Genomic DNA, 20,445 nt, shown 5'->3' on the forward strand with positions numbered 1-20,445 from the left:
TGAAATCATACAGGGTGTACTTTTTTGTGTCTAATTTCTTTTGTCCACATTACGTTTGTGAGATTCGTTCCTGTTGTTGCAATGTGGCTATAGACCTGGGCTATCTAATATGGTAACCACTAGCCACATGTGGCTATACACACATTTAAATTTAAATTAATTAAAATGAAATAAAAGAAAAAACTCAGTTTCTCATTTGTACTGTCACCATTTTGAGTGCTCAGTAGCCATATGTGGCTAGTGGATACAGGTTCAGACAGTGCAGATACAGGCTTACCGTCATTGTAGAAGGTTCTGTTGGCTGGAGCTCTATAGACCATTTATTTTCATTGCTGTATAGTATTTCATTGTATGAATATAACTTGACTTACTTGCCACAGGTTTATTTTTAAGTTTCATGTTAAGAAACCATACTGTTTTTATGCATTTTTAAATATGTTTAAAAAATATGTTTCAACTATTACAGTGGTTTAAGGTGATGCAAATATTAATAATTTTAGTCTATCTTTTTAAAGAAGTAATTCCTGTAACTGGGGGAAAAAAAGCAATTTATTGAAAAGATTTCCTCTTAGGAAGTTTGTTTCCAAAGCATTGTCAAGCCATATAGTATTTTTCTACTTAAAAATTTTTTTTTGTCAGTTGCTTTAGTAATTTAATACAAATAGATAATATGCAAAGTGCAGTCTCCAGGAGATAAACATGAGACATCTTTGAGCATGAAATTGAGAGGCTTTTCATAGAATTTTCATGATAAAACTATAGTGCTTTGTTTAGCAATATCCTTTAGTTTTACATAGCAATATCCAGGACTCACATAAAACACAGTTTTATTTTTAGGGTAGCCGGCTACATTTTATTTAGTACCTGTTGATGGAGACCTGGGTGGATTCTTTCCGTATTTAGCTTTTGCATGCATGGAAGTTATATTTTAGAGTAAGTGCCTAAACCATCTTCTCACCTTCTCTCTCTCTCTTTTTTTTTTTTTTCCTTCAGCTCATTTGCTTCCCAATATTCCCCCAATAGGAGGGACCACCCTCCCCCCGCCCCCGAAATATAATCCTCTTTTTATAAAACCATGTCTGCTCAGGATAATTAAGGCAGGAAAGAAGAAAACCTGACTGATACTGAAATCAGGCAGATATAAATCACTATGCTGCAGCTCCAAGGTTTCGACTTAAGTTGGATTAAAGGGGAATTGGCTATGTCTTGGTGTTAGTGAACGGTACTGTTCAAGAAGCTGTTGTAGGCATGTTAATACAGGATTTGCTTCGGAAGATGTAGCTTCTGAGCCCCACAGCTGATAAAACCCATTTGAATCTCTAGCTCATTTGCAATGATCACAGCAATGGTCGAGTATGCGAAGCCTGCCAAATGGCAAACAGGCATTAAAATATTTATTCACCACCTGTGAACAAGACTTCCCAAGGCTCTCAGAGGGGGAAAAAAAATTATGCTCGCTGTGTTATTCATTAGAAGGCATCATTTTCCTCAGCCATTTAACATTCATCACATTTGAGTGCGTTCGTGCTTTCATCAGGGATAAAGAACAGTTTCTACAAAGACAGAAAACTGTGCTTGCTCTTATCTTCCCAGGAGGTTTGTAGGGTCTCTTATGTGTATATGCAGATATTGTAATCAGATTAAAAAGCATTAACCAGTTCATTCCACATCTTTCAGATACTGAATGAGAGAGCTGCGAAGGAACTGGAGCAGTTTCAGATGAGAAATGCTAAACTTCAGCAAGAGAACGAGCAACACAGTTTGGTATGTGAGCAGCTTTCCCAGGAAAACCAGCAGAAGGCGTTGGAACTCAAGGTAAACACAATGTGATAATGTCTGTTTGCTAACACTCCCTCCCTCATTACCTGTTAATGGCGGTTTGTCCTTGTAGTTTGAGCCCTTGGTTGGGTAACCTGTGATAGATTTACTGAGTGCCATGATGCACCAGAGGAAGGTGCAAGCCTACAATGATTACTTCATGGCCAGAAGCAGACAGTTTGGTAACTTCCATTCTTACTTGTAAAATTGCAAACCTGATTATTGATCATATGGTTATGCAAATGCTTTCCAAAGCGAGCTCAAACGTTCCCTCTGTAATTTAGCCTTGCAAGTAAGTAACTAGTTGCCCAGAGCTAGAAACCATTTACCCGAGTGAGTATCAAGGACTTCAGATTATGTTTTACTACTTGTATGGAGAAGGTGGAATGGGAGAGGTGGTGATGGGCTGGTACACTTGGGTTCTTACTTCTAGGGCAGGTAGAACCATGAATTTCACCTTTGTCCAATGTAAATTTCAAGACAGGTTTCCTGTTCTTCTCCCTGCTTTATTGAAGAGTGCTTGCAAATGAAGTTTGAATAACAGTTTTATACTTGAGTACATATTGTATGCGTAGATACTAATAGAGTAGCTTTGTGTTTATCCCTTTAATTCTGAAAAATCCATATTCTCTACTTTGGTTGTGCTAGAATGTGGGGCATAAAATAGGTGACCTGTCAAGAATAATACACAGATTTGAGCAATGAATCATAACTTTTTTTTTTTTTTCGGTATCGCAGGCACTTTTGAGAATCTGATAAAAACACATATGCATACATGCACACACACTTATTTGCATCTTGTTTTGCATGCAGCCTGGGGTTTCTAGGACTTTTTTGAAATCTAACAATGACATCTAACTATAGATTAACAACTACTGAATTAAAACATCCTAGAATCAGAAGGGGCCTTAAAGTCAACTAATTTGGACCTTATGGAATCTAAGGCTGAAGAACATTTAAAGCAGTCCAGAATGATCTGACCTGAAACCACTTTTTTTAAGGGAATGCTGCACGTTGAAGTAGAGATGAAATGACTACTCAAGGCAAGATAATATATTAGCTCCTAAGGTGAAATTAAAGTAAAAATTCTTATGCCATTAATTCTCTCCTTTGGTTACGTGAGTGAGGCAATTTGGAAGATGGACTATTTCTGTTATCAGATCTGAACCTATGGGATTCTGGTTCTAGCAATAATTCAAGGATAACGGACACAGCTAACTTCAGCCTCTTCACTGTCCAAAGCTGGGATAATCACTAACTTCTGCAGAAGACTCCCTAGCTGCCTTTCCAGTTATTTCTAAGAATGGCAAAGGTTTTAAAAAGTGAATTTAATGTACATTTTAAAAATCCATAAAACTTGAAGTCCATAGATAAAAGATTTTGTGCTTTCCTTTTTTGAAATGATTTTTTAGTACATTTTTGCTTTCATTCAGAATTGTCCATTAATACTGTCCATATGTACACACATAGATGAACATAACTCTGAGGCAGGAGGACGCCTTCTCTAGCGTAGGAAATTGTGCTACGTGGCCAAGTGGGTCCAAAAGAATGGGTGTGTTGTAGCACTTGAATAACCTTCTGAGAAATATTACTTTGTGAGGCCCTGAAAATTGCTAGTCAAATACAGTATTTGTATGCAAAATTTACATGTTTATGATATGCACCTCAGCATTTTTACTTTGTTTGCTTCAACAATTAGATTGTACCTTGAGACATCAGATTTAATCGGTTTTTTCAGTATTTTTAGTTTATATAGCTGCACGTTTTATTCAGAGGATAGAATTTTTCAATCTCTTTCCAAAATCAAACAGTGTGTGTTTTGATTTAATCCCATAGAACAACTTTACACAGACATAGGAAGAATTTGCTTTTATTGGTTCTGAGTTTATCATCATTCAGTCACCTGGCCCTTTATTTACTGAGCATCCCTGGTAATTCTCTGTCACTAATTACAGGCCAAAGAGGAAGAAGTCCATCAGATGCGTCTTGACATTGGGAAGCTCAACAAAATAAGAGAACAAATCCATAAGAAATTACACCAGATTGAAGATCAAAAGGCTGAAGTGGAACAAAATAAGGAAACCCTAAAAAATCAGATTTTGGGATTAGAGAGAGGTAGACCAAGAACCATTTTGTGCTTTGTTTTATTCATTTGTAAACATTTCCTTGGTGACTAATGCCATCTAGCAACCCAGGGTTCCATGTGTACAAACACAAACTGTGCCAAGCGAAATTAGCAAAATAAACAACACTCAAACTGGCAAACAGCCAGTACAGAGGGGACATCATTTTGAATACCTGGTTTGACATCTTAAAAAAAAATCCAGCTCAAAATATTTTCAGTAGTTGTCAATGGAGCGTTAACACCTGTATATACTCTTAGGTGTGGTATCTACATGACCTTTTGCTTTAGCTCAGTGTTTCCACAGGAAATGAAGGGATAAATGAAGTAAATGCCCCCCATTAGCAGTATTTGGGGCAATGATGTACCAAGAATCAGTGGAATAAAAATAAATGGCTTCTAACTTAATTTCTCCATGAAGTACTGTACCATATGTTGAACCCCTATCTTACCTTCCTATAACATTGTGGGGGAAAAATTTAAATGTCATAGGAGGCCATATTGTACAGCAGAGTCATTAATGATACAAACTCTGGAGTCAGATCTGCCTGGGATCAGATCCCACCTCTATACATATGGTTGTTCGGGGATGACTTGAGATAATATACATAAAGCACTTACGAACAGTGCCTAGCACATAGTAAAAAAAAAAGTGCTTACTAAATGTCATCTTTTGTTATCCAGCAATATTACTGCTTTCTGAATAAGAGTATACTGTAGAATATGGTATACCAGTCAAATTTGGTGTGGCAGAAGCAGTTCTGGACTTGGAGACCAAGAATCTGGGTATGAATTCTGACTGTATCAAAGTATATAAGGCAGGAACATAGACCCCATGCCAACTGCAGTGAGTTTGTAAATCCTAATGAAATAAGATGCATTAAAGCATGTACACACGTTTTCATCTCACCAAACATTAGGCAAAATCTAAATCTCTGGATAAGATTATTAGAACTATTTCCTTCAAAATTGTACCTTATCTTGACAATTTCTCCATCCATTCAATAAATTGAGCGCATACTGTGTGTAGGCACTATGCTAAGCACTGGGCATGTGGAGATCTCTACCCTCAGGGTGCTTGCAGTCTAGCATGAGTTTACAATCTAATGCTTCCTTTGACAGATATAAAGGCAACTGGAAATGTTAGAGCACGTCTTATGACTGTCTGAGTAACTACCAAAACATGCCCATATTTAAATTTCTGTATTTTTGCTTGAAGTAGTTTTAAACTTTGAAAAAATTTTTTTTTTTAATCCATTCAGTGTTGAACCCAGTTCTTCATCCCTAAATCATGTTTACAGAAGTCATCATATTCTCTCTTCCTGTTATTTTATAGTTACCATTGTTATTTCTTCTTAGGGACCTCTTTTTTTTTTTTATTGAGCTTTAGATGAAGGTTTATAGAACAAACTAGTTTCTCATCAAACAGTTAGTACACACATTGTTGTATGACATTGGTTAACAACCCCATGACATGCCAACACTTTCCCTTCTCAATCCTGGGTTCGCTATTCCCAGCTTTCCTTTCCCTCCTACTTTCCAGTCCCCACCCCAGGGCTGGTGCTCCCCTTTAGTCTTGTTTTATTCCATGGGCCTGTTCAATCTTTGGCTGGAGGGTGAAACTCGGGAATGGCCTCATTACTGAGCTGAAAGAGTATCTGGGGTCCATACTTGCAGGGTTTCTCCAGTCTCTGTCAGGTCAGCAAGTCTGGTCTTTCTTTTTGAGAGGGACCTCTTCTTTTTGATGCACCCGATCAAAAAGCGACATTTGGCATAATGGTTGGGAGCATGGGTCCTCCATATGATAGATTTTCTACCACAGAACCCAAGGAAATGAACTGAAAAACCGCTAGACCTAACGAGAGTTCAATAGGGTGGCAGGTTATTAAATAAACATATAGACATCAATAGCTTTCTTATGTACAAAGAATCAGTTAGAATATATGATGGAAGTCCCCTTTTACAATAGCAACCAAAGTAATAAAATATTTATGAATAAAATTACCAAGCTATCTATAGGACCTAGGTATATAAAAAAGCTACAGAATGCTATGGAGGGCTATAAAAGAAGACTTGAAAAATGGAGACATATACCAAGTTGCTAGATGAGAAAACTCAATATGATAAAGATATAAATTATCTCCAAATTAATCGATGTATTTAATATTTCCCGTAGAACTTTTAGGGAGTTTTGTTGTTTGGAACCTGAAATGGGATTCTAGAGTTCTTCCAGAAGAAGAAACGTAATAATAGCTGTAAAATTCTGGAAAAGGAAGAGCAATTTGCCTTACCAGGCATTTCAACTGTATTATAAAACTTCAATAATTAAATACCGGAGCAATGATGTCCAAATGACAGATCAGTGGAAAAGAGCAGAAAGCTAGAAAAAGACCCAAGATTATCACTTAAGATAAAGGTGTTGTTTCTGACGAGTAAGAAGCAAAGGATTATTAAAAAATTTATATCATGACAGTAAGCTACTTTTTGGGGGGAAAAAAGTTAGGTCTCTCTTTCACTCCTTTCACCAGAATACATTTCAATAAACGGAAGAGTTAAATTTTAAAAAATGAAATCACAAAATAGTAGGATAAAGTGTAAAGTTAACACCAAATATGCAAACCATAAAGCCAAGATTGAAAGATTCAATGAAGTAAAAATTTCTATACAGCAAAACACTCTATAAAGAAAGCCAAATTGACTAAATTATTTCAGTCAAAGGGTTAGTATCCTTATGTGTAAAGAATTCTTAAAAATCTACAAAAAGGACAAACAGTCCACAAGAAATATGTGTAAAGGACAAATGTGGGCAATTAAAACAAAAAACAAAAAACAAATGGTCATTAAACAGGAAAAAGTAGTCAACTTCACTAATCAAAGACATGCAAATTAAAGACTTCTTTTTTTTTTTTTTTTTTAATCTATCACCACCAAAGATCAAAGAGAACGATGATACCCAGTGGTGGTGTGGGTGTGGACATTATTGCTGTTAAGTTTCTGGAGAATAATTGTCAGTAGGCAAGAAATACCTTAAAATAATACATCCCCTTTGATCCAGAACTTTCTCTTCTAGAGGAACAAATGAATTAGTATATTAGTACTTTCACAGATGTATTGCTTATAATTGCAAAAAAAAATTGGAAGCAACTTAAATATTGAAAGTGGAGGATTGGCTAAATGAAGTATGTATTTTCATACAGTGAAATACTGTGAAGCCACTTATAATATAAGTTATAATATAGAAAGGCATTTATTCTATATTTATTAGTGAAAAAAGCATGCTGCAAAACAGTGTGTTTGGTATATGCACACTCACACATTTGCATAGGCAAAAGTCTGGAAATTGACAAATCAAAATACTAAGTGGATTTAGGTTGATTTAAAATTTTTCCCTTTTGCTTATCAGTATTTCTAATTTCTGTATTTCCAGTTACTTATATAAGAAAAAAGGTTAAATAGAGCAAGGACTTTTTGGAGCTAGAGATACCAAGCTTCTAGTCACTGTCACTTCCTGGTTGTGGACATCGGGCATGTGGCTTTGTCTTGTTATGCCTCAATTCCTATTTGCTTATTGGGACAGTAAGACCTACATCACTGTTATAGTGAAGCTCACGTTTAACAATAAGTAGTAGTTTAGATGCTAACGGTTAACTTGCTTGGCTTCCAACTGAAAGGTTGGTGGTTAGAGTCCACCCAGAGGCACCTTGGAAGAAAGGCCTGGTGATCTACTTCTGAAAAATCAGCCATTGAAAACCCTGTGGAGTGCTATTTCACTCTGACACGTATGAGGTCGCCATGAGTCGGAGTCAACTTGACGGCAACTGCTTTTATAAAAAAAAAAAAAAAAAATTTTTTTTTTTTTTTTTTAATAGCTACAGATAAAAATTTAAAGGAGTTTTTATATTACCTTGGACTTGGAGGATTCTTTCTTAGATCGACACTATACTTACTATTATTTTCTCCTCCGGTGATTTAGAGGTGGAGGCTTCAAAGAAACAAGCAGAACTTGATAAGAAAGCCGTGGATGAGCTTCTGAGAGAAAGGGACATATTAAATAAGGTGAGTTTGTTACAGTAACACTGGTAACTGAATGCCTTTCTTTCGTGCTATAATAACTGTCTATAACCAGTTGTATGGGGAAAGAAAACTTGGAAGCAAACAAAAGTAGATTAGAATAAATAATAGTGCTCAGTTTTCCTCTAAGCAGCTGCCTCCAGTCTGCCATTCCTGCCAGTGCGTGGAAACCGTGTTATCACCTGTGAACACAAAGGGGCTTCAGAGAATTAGCATATAAAGCAGCAGGGGATTTAAGAGTGTTTTGTGGATTCTGTTTTTATTGCTGGTGTGTTACTTGGCATCCTAAGCAGTTCATCAAAATTTCTGAATTTAATATCTATAATCTACAACTTTTGCTAATCCAGAAAATGTAAGTGAATGCTAATAAAATTTTAACTTTAAGTGTTAGGTATAAGAGTCGCCTGTTCGTGATCTAAAAAGTCTTGAACATTTCCTCCATCTTCTCAATATTGTAGGTTTTGCTTTTTGTTGTTGGTCCTTAAACCTTCTAGCCATTCAGCTCAATATGGTCCAATGCTGTAGGAAAGATTTAGGGGAGTTTGAAGGTAAAGGTTTGGCAATCCCTCCATTCAAGACAGGGGTTCCTAGCATCTTCCAAAGGGATTCTCTCCACTGATAGTCACTTTCAGGAGATTAACTACCTTCAAGGATTTAGAGTAAGTTTCCCTGTTCTGGTCCAGGAAGGAAGAAGAGACAGGCCAGGTGCAGCTGGGTGGGGTCAGAGGCTTCTTCTCTAACAATCTGATGGCTTTTGGCCAAGACAGCTTTATCTCATCAAGGTGGAAACAACCTGTCTTGTTCATTCTGACTCTCATTATTTAGGTTTCCCAGAATTGAACATATGTTAACAAAATAGACTACCCTTTGGCTTAAAGTAGGCTATTGAGGGAATCTCAGGGAATGTTAAGAGATTAGATATCTTTACATGCTAAGCACACGTTAAGAAAGTCATTGAATTTTTTCTTTTTTTGGCATAATCCTGGAAACTGTTCTTTTATTCTATAAATTTGCACATGTAAACAGTATTATTGGATTTAGATTTTTTAATTTATTTTTTGTTCATACAACATTTAAACAAATTATATTTTATATGTACTGATAAACAACCAGGGTGTTTTCTACCACTATAGGTAGGACACATAGCACAGCAGCGATTTTACATTTATTTGTTGATAGGGCAGGAACTTTTTTCTTTTCATGGCCATTGTCACCTTAGTGCGTAGCTTAGTGCCTGATCCTCTGCAGGTATGCAATCAACATTCATTGAATAATATATTCTTTTCCCACTGATTTGAGATGCCGCTTCGTTGAATGAATGAATACCATGGTTTGTCAGGTAGCAAAGTTAAAATATTTTGGTTCTTTCGGTGTTATGTTGGAGTGGCTTTATCTTCTACAAAACAAATGTTTAATACAATACTTGAAAATATAGTTGACCTTTTTCTCTTTTGTACGTCATTGCTGGACCAAGGTTTAATTCACCTTTTACCTGTTTGTAGTTCAGTAGTTCTCAGACCTGGCTGTGGGTCTGTATTGGTTAGAGATTTGGAAAGAGAATACGAGGTACCTCGTGAAAACTGAGGACACAGCTAGGACTCAGGAACTGATAGGTGCCTGGCATTCTTGAAATGTACAGAAAGCCCTCTCTCTCTACTTCTTGCTGAGTTTCTGCTTATTTCTCTCTTTCAGTGAAGACTGTCTCTGTGTTTCTCAGTCCAGAAAAACGGCTGCCACCAACAGCTCCCAGGTTTACATCTTCTACTGAGTTGCAAAACTCTGAAGGCTCTATTTCAAAATTCCATGGGAAGGGTCATTTGGTCCATCCAGCTATGACTGGAGAGGTGGCACTCTTGCCTGAGCAAGCATCAGAGTGGCACTGCTGCTAACTCTGTGTTTCTGGGGAGCTTGGCAGCCAACCCAAGGCATTTCCTTTTCAGAGTTAGAAATCACAGGTGCAAGATTTTAAAAAGTACAGGTACCTCGGTTCCAGCCCAGACCCATTGAATCCAGCATCTCTGGAGTTGGGACTTGGGTATCTGCATTTTTAATAAGCTCAACTTATTTTACTTCCTACTAAGAGACCAAGATTCATGATTAGTTTCAGTTGTTCTAACCACAGACACAGACACATACCCTCAAAGCCTAGAGCTAGATGGAAATGAAGAGCATGGGCTTTGGGGTCACCCAGCTCTGAGTTTAAATCCTGACTCTGCCACTTCTCAGTAGTATGACCTTAGGCATTTTAAGCAAGTAGGTTAATTCCTTTCAGTGTGTTTCTTTTCCCTAAAATGGGAAGGACATAGTGCCTACTTCTTAGGGATGTGGTGGTCATGTAGTATATTTCTGTGTGCATTTAAAGCGCTTTGTGAGAAATTAACATAAGCAGCTCTTAATAAACTATAGAGAATATATTTATTTTTATTCATCTAAAAGACAATATATCTAATTATTTTAGGGATAAGGCAGGGGGTTGAAAAAAAATTCCTAAATATTATGAGTAATGGGGCTGTTTTGTTGTCCTTATTTTTAGAATATGCTTAAGGCGGTCAGTGCAACCCAGAAACAGATAGACCTGGTGAAGCTCCATGAACAAGCCAAGAGGAACCTGGAGGAAGAAATCCAGAATTACAAGGAAGAGGCTCAGAAACAGAGAAAGATCATCTTTCAACTGGAAAAGGAGCGAGATCGGTACATCAATGAAGCCAGTGACCTTACCCAGAAGGTAAGCCCCTCCTCGATGTGGGGGGCGTGGGGGGGGCGGGGGTGTGCAGGTACATCCCCCTGCATTTCTGATTGTCACAAACTGTTGCAAGGATGGTTTATTCAGATTTCAGCTTGTGGTTTGCACAGCTTTAAGAAGACTGATGTTGACAGAATCAAAGCTGTTCTAGAGCTAGTTGTCGGCCAGATTGTGAGATACAAAAGGCTTGCCCTTGGTGTTCTCTCATTGCCTTTTGTCTGGACCCCTCTCTCAGCTTTTGGGTGCTCCAGACACTCTCCCTCTTTCCTGGTACAGTGCTGTGCAACATTCCTTCTGGGCTGGGCTCACCGGACTGTCAACATCGCCAGCTCTCAGCTCCTTGTTCTCACTCCCACCTATCACTGAATCTTCTGTCCCTTCAGAGCAAAGATTCCATTTGGTTGTTAATTAAATTAGCTCAAGTTAAGTTGTGAGTGACTGTGGGCATCAGTTAAATGTGTCACATATTCAAAGAGCATTTTTACTTTAAAACTGTTGTGATGGGGAGCATGGGGTGGAAAGGGGGAGATTGCTGACACATAGTGGGAATTGCAGCCCATATCACAAAACAAGTTGTATGCTAAATGCCGCAAATGGTTTGTGCTCGTCTACTAACCTAAAGGCTGGCAGTTAGAACCCACCCACTGGTACCACAGAAGAAAGGCCTGGTGATCTGCTTCTGTTAATATTATAACCAAGAAAACCCTATGGAGCAGTTCTACCCCGTAACACATGGATTCCCTATGAGTTGGAATTGGCTCCATGGCAATGGTGATTTGGTTTTTATTGTGAACTTAAACCCCAACCAGTGGTGGAAATCCACATGCCGGGTAGCTGAGTTCCAGATCTCTTCTACTTGTGAGCTGCTTAAGAGAAGGAAGGCCTTGGGCTGGATCGTTAAGAATGATTTCAGGGATTTGGACTTTACTTTATCCCATTGTCTTGGAGAATTGCCTACATGAAGCACAAGCAGTTAAATTAATACTCTTTTTAGTGTGTTCATAGATGGCACAGAGCAGTGGTCCTGGGATGGGGAAAAGTTTTGGTTACGAGGCTGAGAAGAGAGTTTGGGAGCAAAGCCTCATTTAGTGAGTATTTTTTTCTAGTGAAATGTTGTCTGCTGTGCAGTGTAAGCTCTCTTTCCCATCTCAATGAAATCAGCAGTGAATTCTACAGTGCTCACCAATGCTCTTGCATGCTTAAGTTTTCTTTGTTTTTTTGGAGTGGAATCTCAAAGATGACAAAGGGAATAGCCAACATTAGAGTTACAATGTGGGAAACAAGCTTTACTAATGGGAAACCAGCTTCTTCCCACCCGGACTAAATAAATGCTGAATAGATGTTTACAGAATGTAGAGTTGAATGCGTATGCTCAGTCCATCCCTGGCTGGACATGTCTTCCTTATAAAGATCCCCAGGGGATTCTCATACCCTCGATTGGGAGCCATCAGAACAGAGCCTGGTTCTCTTCTGACTTAGCCAGCCTAGGCACTCCACTGATTGATTTACTAACTCTGGGAGGACTAGAGGTCGGTTCAGGCCCTTGCGTTCTTTAGCCTGGACTAGCACATTAGCCTCTGTAACCAACAGCTTCATCTGTTGCAAATAATTTCCAAACCCCAGTAGTTTATGACAATAAAGATTGATTTTTGCTCACATCACTGCCATTTGAGGATCAGCTGTAGCCCTGCTTCACATCCTCTCCACTCCCAGCTGACTCTGTCTGGGATGTGCTGGCCTCTGGAGAGAGGGCCAAGAGTGAAATAAGGGAACCCCGAGATGCTCAGACAGGTGCTGATGTCAAGGGAAGGGCACAGGGCACCTCCACTCATATTCCATTGGCCAAAGGAAGCCACATGGCCAAGCCTGACAAGTATGACCCTCCTATGGGAGGGGCCCTGTGGAGTGGGACAGCAATATATTCAAACATATAATACCGTCTATTGGCACTTCCTACGTCTCCTTCCTGATACTCAGTCTCTCTCCACTCCAGGCTGCCATCACACCACCATTGGAGCTAACTCTTAATAAATCCCCAGCTGATCTTATTATTTATTACTCCTGGGCTTCAAATCTCTGTCAACTCTCAGTGCCCTGGGGCAGTGGTTCTCAACATTTTTTACATCACAGCACATACAGAAAATAGCATGTCTATGGCTCATGGAAATAAGGGGAAAGGGCTGCTTAGGACTAGAGGGAATCAACCTGGCTGCCCTGTAATAGAATCACTATTTTGCCATACACCTGTGATCTATGCAAGGCATAGCTTTTGGGGTACTCTGACATATGGGATAAAATCTTTCTGTGTTCTTCCTGGAAAGTTCTTTCTCCTCTTCCCTGTGTGGCAAACTTCCATTCATCCTTCCAGACCCAGTTCAAATGCCTATCTCCTCGGTCAAGCCTACTCTAACTCCACCAGGCTGAGGTAGCCACTCCTTACTTTATGCTCGTGATGACTTGTTGATATGTCTAGAATGGCAGTTAGCATTCTCTAGAATATTTATATTTCCAGCATCCTGGCACATAGTAAACAGTCACCACAAATGTTTGTAAACAAATGGATGGATGATGAGTAGCAAAAAGAATGTTGCCCCTGATTTTGGTAGAGGGTTTGTTCATTTTGCTTGGTTTTCATGTAAAGGAGAAATACCAGTACCAAGTTTTGCTGTTGACTGTATTTTTATTTGTTTACAATGTCTGATTTTAACTGTGCAAGTTTATAATAATGTCTTACCTAAATAATCTGAGCACAAGTTCCTTATATGCTATTAATCAACAACTTTCCTATCTCTTACTTAACCCCTGATGGTATTTTTCAGTTGCTACAGTGACTTTGTGTCATTTCTGAACTTCTGTATTGAGGATAGGAGCCCTGGTGGTGCAACGGTTAAGTGGTTGGCTGCTAACTGAAAGGTTGGTGGTTTGAACCCACCCAGCGGCTCCCCGGGAAAAACAGCTGGTGATCTGCTTTCGTAAAGATTACAGCCTAGAAAACCCTATGGAGCAGGTCTGCTTTGTCACATGGGGTCACTGTGAGTCAAAATTGACTCTAGGGTACCTAACCACAGCAACATGCCTTTTTACCCCCCTCCATTCTCTCAACACACACACACACACACACACATACAAATTCTCATTCTACAAATGGAAAGCTCCCTTTCATGCAGTCTATTTATGGGGGGGTGGGGAATAATACGAAGGGCTGGAGGAGAGGTCATGAAACTGACATTTTCATGTACTTCTAGAGTGAGTATACATCATTCCAAGTTTAACCTTTTGACCCAGCAATTTGTCTTCTAAAAATCTAATCTAAGGAAAAATAAGAAATGCAAAGGTTTTCATGAAAGAATATTCTTCAAAGCATAATTTACAACAAAGAAAAATAAGAATCAACCCAAATATCCCAAAAATGTTGTTATTGTGTGCTGTTGAGTTGATTCCAACTCATAATGACCTTATAGGACAGAGTAGAACTGCCCCATAGGGTTTCCAAGGCTGTAAATCTTTACAGAAGCAGGCTGCCACATCTTTCTCTTTGGAGCAGCTGATAGGTTTGAACCACTGGCCTTTTGGTTAAAAGCCAAGCACTTAACCACTACACCACCAGGGATCCTTGTCTAAAAAATTGTTGTTGTTGTTAGGTGCCATTGAGTCAGTTCTGACTCGTAGTGACCGTGTGCACAACAGAATGAAACACTACCCGGTCCTGCACCATCCTCACAATCGTTGTTATGCTTGAGCCCATTGTTGCAGCCACTGTGTCAATCCACCTCGCTGAGGGTCTTCCTCTTTTCCACTGGCCCTGTGCTTTACCAAGCATGATGTCCTTCTCCAGGGCCTGATCCCTCCTGACAACATGTCCAAGGTATGTAAGATGCAGTCTCGCCGTTTTTGCTTCTAAGGAGCATTCTGGTTGTAATTCTTCTAAATGATAGAAAGGTTAAATAAGTTGTGCTACATTTATTTGATATAATATTATGTAGCTGTTGAAATCATATTTTTGAAAAATATTTTTTGAAGTGGGGAACATGACCACAATATAAATCTGATGAAAACAGAATGCAAATTTATTTATATGGTTTGACCCCAATTCGGTCAGTATGCAATGAAAAGAGATTGGAGGTGTAAGTCATAGGTTGGTTGTGAGGATTAAATGAGTTAATATTTCTAAAATACTTAGACTAAAATTTGTTACATAGTAAATGCTATGTAAGTATATACAAATAGATACATCAATAAACAAATTTGATGGGTAGTCCAGAGTTTTCTCTCAGCCTGGCATTTGAATGTAGCTATTCCCAACTCCTTGCTAAGGGTCAATAAGGTGCAGAAAAAGATGAAAAGTTATAATAGCATGAAGCACTTAAGACTGACATAAAGCCTAATGCTAAAATACGAGATAAGAGAGTGGATGAGAATTATAAAGCCAACAGAGCTGAATGGAGAAAACCTACTTGCACCTTAACTTATGGTCCCTTAAATGTGCTTCATGAAAGAGACTGCCTGAGAAGAGCTAGAAATGTGCTTCAGAACTCTCCCACCATCTCTTTCCTGACTCAGGGTCTGAACTACCCAAGACCTGATCAGGTATCAGTTCATCTTCCCACAGTTAGGCAAATACTTGCTCCAGAGAACAAATGCAAATGCGGAACAGAAACTGGTTGTGACCCAGAGCATTCCGAAGATTGTGGAATTGAGGTGTGATAGGGCAGAAAGAATCAACCCTGGTAACAGGGCACTCTAGGAATTACAGTTCATTCATATGCTACCTCAGCCCAGAATGAAAGGGAATAGGCAGTTGGGCATGGGGCACCTACAATATGAAAATGGTTCTATTTCTCTGCAAACTTTGCTATACTTACCATTATTTGCATATCGTCCTCATTCTACCTTAGGACTTCTGGGAAGACAAGTCTTATTCAAGTCTTATTCGAGCTCTTTATAATACTTATTTACTAAATAAGTACTCAAGTATTTTTTGAAAAAGTGAATGAGAAGCATAACTGGACATCTAAATTAACTGTTCCAAGACTTACTATTAGGAATCTAATATTCTCCTTTAAGAATGTATTTACTTATCACTGTGGTTCCATCCTCCCTTAAATTCCTGTGTTACCATGATGAAAGGTCTTAACTGATTTGTCCTCTGCATTTTTAGCTGTGACTGATGTCACTTCTCCCTTCTGGACTGCAAAAACAGTATGAACATTTGCCTTCTGGTTCTTTCTGGTTTAGAGAAAGAAAGGTGAAATCTAACATGCTAAAAGCCCTGCATTACGCTTTATGAATTTAACTTGGCGTTTGCAAATAAGAAAGGAGATTCCCTTTTATGTCAGAATTGGATGACTGAGAATCCCAAATCTTCTTAAGCGTTTGTTTTAGTCAACTCTTGCCATAACAATGCTGCATAATAACCGACCACAAAACCTCAGTGACATGCAAAAATCAACATTTATTTCTCACTCACACACCTGCAATTGACTGAGTTTTAGCTGATTTAGACTGGACTTGGCTCCGGGCTATGTGTTGGGTCCAGTTCTACTCCACAGGTTCCTCATCCTCCCAGATGCTTGTTCTTCTCATGGTGAAAGAAAGGAGTGCAAATGGCCAACTCAACCAAAGGAGCACATTTTGTGTCTCTCTATTTGCCTAGTGTTCTCTGATGCCCCATTGGCTAACACAAGCCCATCAGCAACAGTATGGGGAAATATACTCCTCCCATGGAGGCTGTGGGAACAGGGGGAGAGTGTGCATGTTTGCTGAACCATAAGCTAATCTCCTGCAGGGTTCCGGTACTTTTTATCCAAATGATGTTTTCTCTGCTGGACACTGAATTTTACTCTTGAGGTAAATTGCAAGGCATGAGGAGTGGCGTCATAAGTTGTGGTCAGCCATACATAGTACTTTCTAAACTTCTACAAATTCTAGGTAACACCATTCCTAGTCAATTATTAAACCTGGTGAACCTTTTGCATACAATGTACTTGGCTCATTTCAGGACCCCTCTTTTTCAGCCTAAATATTAAACTTCTGGCAGTCTCCTCCCAGACATTTTCCACGTCAAAAGGCATTCTTTCACAACAAATCCCTGCCTAGAAATTCCTTAGGTCTTTGCTCATTTGCCTATTACTACGATGTCAAGTTTAGCACTATATGGTGTCAAGTGAAGCTCTTCTAGACAGAGTATGCATAATAATGAAATGAATAATAATGGACTTTGTGGTCTTAGAAAGAGTGAGGAAAGCAAAAGTTGATCAAAGAAATATTGTCCACTGGATAACAAAAAACCAGACCTGTTCCAGTAGAGTTGATTCCAACTCACAGCGACCCTATAGGACAGAGTAGAACTGCCCCATAGGGTTTCCAAGGAGTGGCTGGTGGATTTGAACTGCTGACCTGTTGGTTAGCAGCCAAACTCTTAAACACTGCACCATCAAACCCCCCTTGTTAGATACCTTTATAATGAAATAAAGCTCCTGTTTCTTTGATGTCAGTGTGAAGTTACACACAAGAGCATCTTTAATTGGGTAGAGCCCTGGTGAGGGGCATCAAAGGGACGTACACAAAATATAGGCTTTCTGTGTCAAAAAGAAAGATGTATGCTATGTATATCGCTACTTTCCTAGAGAACAGAATTTGATCTATAGGGAAAAAAAATTGATTTATTAAGTACTAATATTATATAGTATAACCTATAATAATAATCTCTTGGCATTTATTGAGTGATTAAGTTACTATATGCTAGGTACTTCTTATGTGATGACATGTATGTATATTTTCCTGACTTTATAAATCATCACAATAGTCCTTTGAGGTAGATCCTATTATACCCTCAGTTTTATAAGATAATACATTGTAAACAAAGGGATAGAAACAGTTATGTCCCCCTGAATTTAGGATACCAAAAATAACCAAGCCAAACCAATTGCCGTTGAGTCGATTCTGACTCGTAGTGACCCTATAAGGTTCCCAAGGAGCAGCTGGTGGATTTGAGCTGCCTGTCTTTTGGTTAGCAGCCAAATGCTTAATGACTGCACCACCATAAAATAAGAAAACAAAACAAACAAGGAAGACTTAAAATTTCCCATGCCTGGGCACAGAGATGTGCTTTATTTTCAGAGAGTGAGTTTTTCAGTTTCATCATGAAGGTAAAAGCATGGTCAGCGTTCAAACCATTGACGTGGAGTCAGAAGAACTTATTTGAGAAGTTTATTGTACTGATGTTTCATCAAATATAAGTTAAAGGGTTCCAAACTCAATGACCTACTTTCTTATCCTGCCTCAGTCTATGTGCTGTTTTGGCTATGCGGCAGATTTCCAGCACACGTTATTGATTTTTATCTCACCCTTATTTCTACTGGCAGGTTGTTTTAACAGAAAAAGAAAAGGTAGGAGTAGGTTATAAACCGGGACTGTACCTTCATAGTGCATCATAAGTGTTTTCTGGGCTCCTCTGTAGTGGGCCTACAAACACTAAGAGCTCCAACTCTCTGGCTGTAATAAAACTTTCTGTATTTGGATGTGATTTATCTCATGAGTTGGTTTGAGGTATCTGAAAGGGTAATCAATTAATTAAGCTCCAGCCCCACAGCTGGCGCCCCTCGTTCTCTGATATACCATTTTTCAACAGGGGCCAGTTTGCTGACAAGAGGTTTTGCTGCTGTTTAACGCCCCACATTTTATGAGTTTTCAGGATTTGAACTTCTATGTGACATTGGTTCAAATGATTTCCATCAAAGTAAATTGGGTCTCAACACTTAGAAATAAATTGTTTTGTAAATTGTCTTTTCTCCTAGTTTCAATACTTATGTAATTTTTTCATTGTCGTTTAACTTAAATCTTTTTGATCATCTTGTTATTGTGATGGGTTCTTATTACCCCCAGCTTCAGGACCCCAGAAGCAAGTTTGTGATTTTGTGCACATGGACAATGCTAGTTGGATGTCCCCAAATTAAACATCCTTGGCTGAATCCTTTCTCTGAAGGTCTTTGCAAAGAATTATTTTTGTTAAAAAGTCTCTCAAAGCTATTGAACAAGCAATTTTTTCTTTTCTCTGATGTGCATGCTGCTTGATATTCTGAATGCTGGTAGTTCTGTTCAAAGTATTTTCAATCTGTTCATTTGACTAACCCCAAAATGGGTGATGTCTTGTCCACAGAAAAGCTAAGTTTTAGGCTAAGATACTGTTTTTCTTTGAAGAAATATGAAACAAATTAACAGATCCAGAATGGGTCCTTATTTAAATTTCACTTTTATTCTTAACCTGAACATTTTAGTTTCAGTGTTAGTATCTTAAAAGGTCACCTGCCACTGATTTTTAAGGATTCTGAAGATACTGAGGTCACTGTGAGTTGAAAACAACTCGAAGGCACCTAACAACAACAACAAAAGATGTAGCTCAAAGAAATGATGGAAGAATGAACTAGGGTTTCTTTGTATCTCAGACCCATCAACATGCTTCTTCCCCAAACCTCCTTGTCATCGGTCTTTTAGTCTTTCTCCTCCCAGGCCCCAACTAACCATCCAAGCTATTCCCACTGAGTCTGTATGGATTCTTACTTTGTGTCATTTTTCTTTCCATACAAAGTAGATAGAGCTGTCATTACTAATAATGATAAAACAGTAAAAGCAAATAAGGAAATATTTTGTACAACTCTAGTCACATAAACATAAAAATTTGGATGAAATAGATAATTCCCTAGAAAATATATACACTGAAAGTCGACTCAAAGGGAAGAGAAAACTTAGAAAGATCAGTAAGTATGGAAGCTGCCAAAAATTTTTGAGAGGGAATTAACTCCAACACTGATTGAGGGCCTAATGGTTTAGAATTCATTTCTTTCAGACTTTGAAGAATCAGATAGTTCTCATGCTATATAAACTGTATTGTGAATTTAGAAAAAGTGCTGCATATGTACCTGGCATTATTTTGGGCAATATTGATAGGCATCGCTTTACTGGTATAGCCCAAGCTTTTTCCTGTTATAATGTGGAAAGATTCCAGGTCTGGGAGGGAGACTGGAAACCCAGGTGAGTCCTCGGTTGGGTTGTTTGAGTACTAAGATGGAAGAGGCAATAGATAGGTCTTCAGTACATGTTCATTGAGTGAATGAATAAATGAGTGAGTGAAAGAATGAGTGAACAGAAATATACTCCACTCACTATATGAGACTTGCAGAAACTTTGATACTAAAATAGAGATAAAAAGAAAGCTATAGACCTATCTCACTTATGAATATGTATGCAGAATTCTAAATAAAATTCTAGCAAACCATATTCAACAGTACATTAAAAGAATCATCCAGTATAACCAAAGAGGATTTATCCTGAAACCGCAAGGATGGTTTTCTATTAAGAAAACTTTCTATTAAGGAAACTATTGCTGGCAGTGTGGAAATATAAAGTATTACAGCCATTTTGGAAAGCAATCTAGCAATGTCTATTAGAGCTAAAAAATATATATATATGTCCTTTGAGCCAGCTATCCTACTCCAGGGAATTCATCCCACGGAAGTAAGAGCATGAGTGTAGGAGGACTCACGTACAAAAAGGTTTTTTTGCAGCTTTGTTCATATTGGCAAAAAAGTGGAAACAAAGCCATCAGTAGGGGAATAGTTGAGTACATTATGGTAATTCTCCTGGTAGAATCTTCTATGTTCTTTAAAGAGAATGAATTAGGGCTAGAGGAAAT

The 20,445-nt window shown here is 38.5% G+C and overlaps 1 protein-coding gene across 3 annotated transcripts in view; it reads left to right on the forward strand.

Moving 5' to 3' along the window:
* Nucleotides 1–20,445, forward strand: part of CFAP58 (cilia and flagella associated protein 58) — a 207,165-nt gene that overhangs the window by 100,603 nt on the left and 86,117 nt on the right. For all 3 annotated transcript variants that reach the window (XM_049856121.1, XM_049856123.1, XM_049856122.1), the window contains 4 exons: nucleotides 1,678–1,815; nucleotides 3,774–3,933; nucleotides 7,914–7,996; nucleotides 10,545–10,736. In XM_049856121.1, the coding sequence (XP_049712078.1) occupies nucleotides 1,678–1,815; nucleotides 3,774–3,933; nucleotides 7,914–7,996; nucleotides 10,545–10,736 (573 nt within the window). The remainder of the gene's footprint in view (nucleotides 1–1,677; nucleotides 1,816–3,773; nucleotides 3,934–7,913; nucleotides 7,997–10,544; nucleotides 10,737–20,445) is intronic.

Source organism: Elephas maximus, chromosome 16 (genome assembly GCF_024166365.1).
Source record: "Elephas maximus indicus isolate mEleMax1 chromosome 16, mEleMax1 primary haplotype, whole genome shotgun sequence".
In the NCBI taxonomy this organism is placed as follows: domain Eukaryota; kingdom Metazoa; phylum Chordata; class Mammalia; order Proboscidea; family Elephantidae; genus Elephas; species Elephas maximus.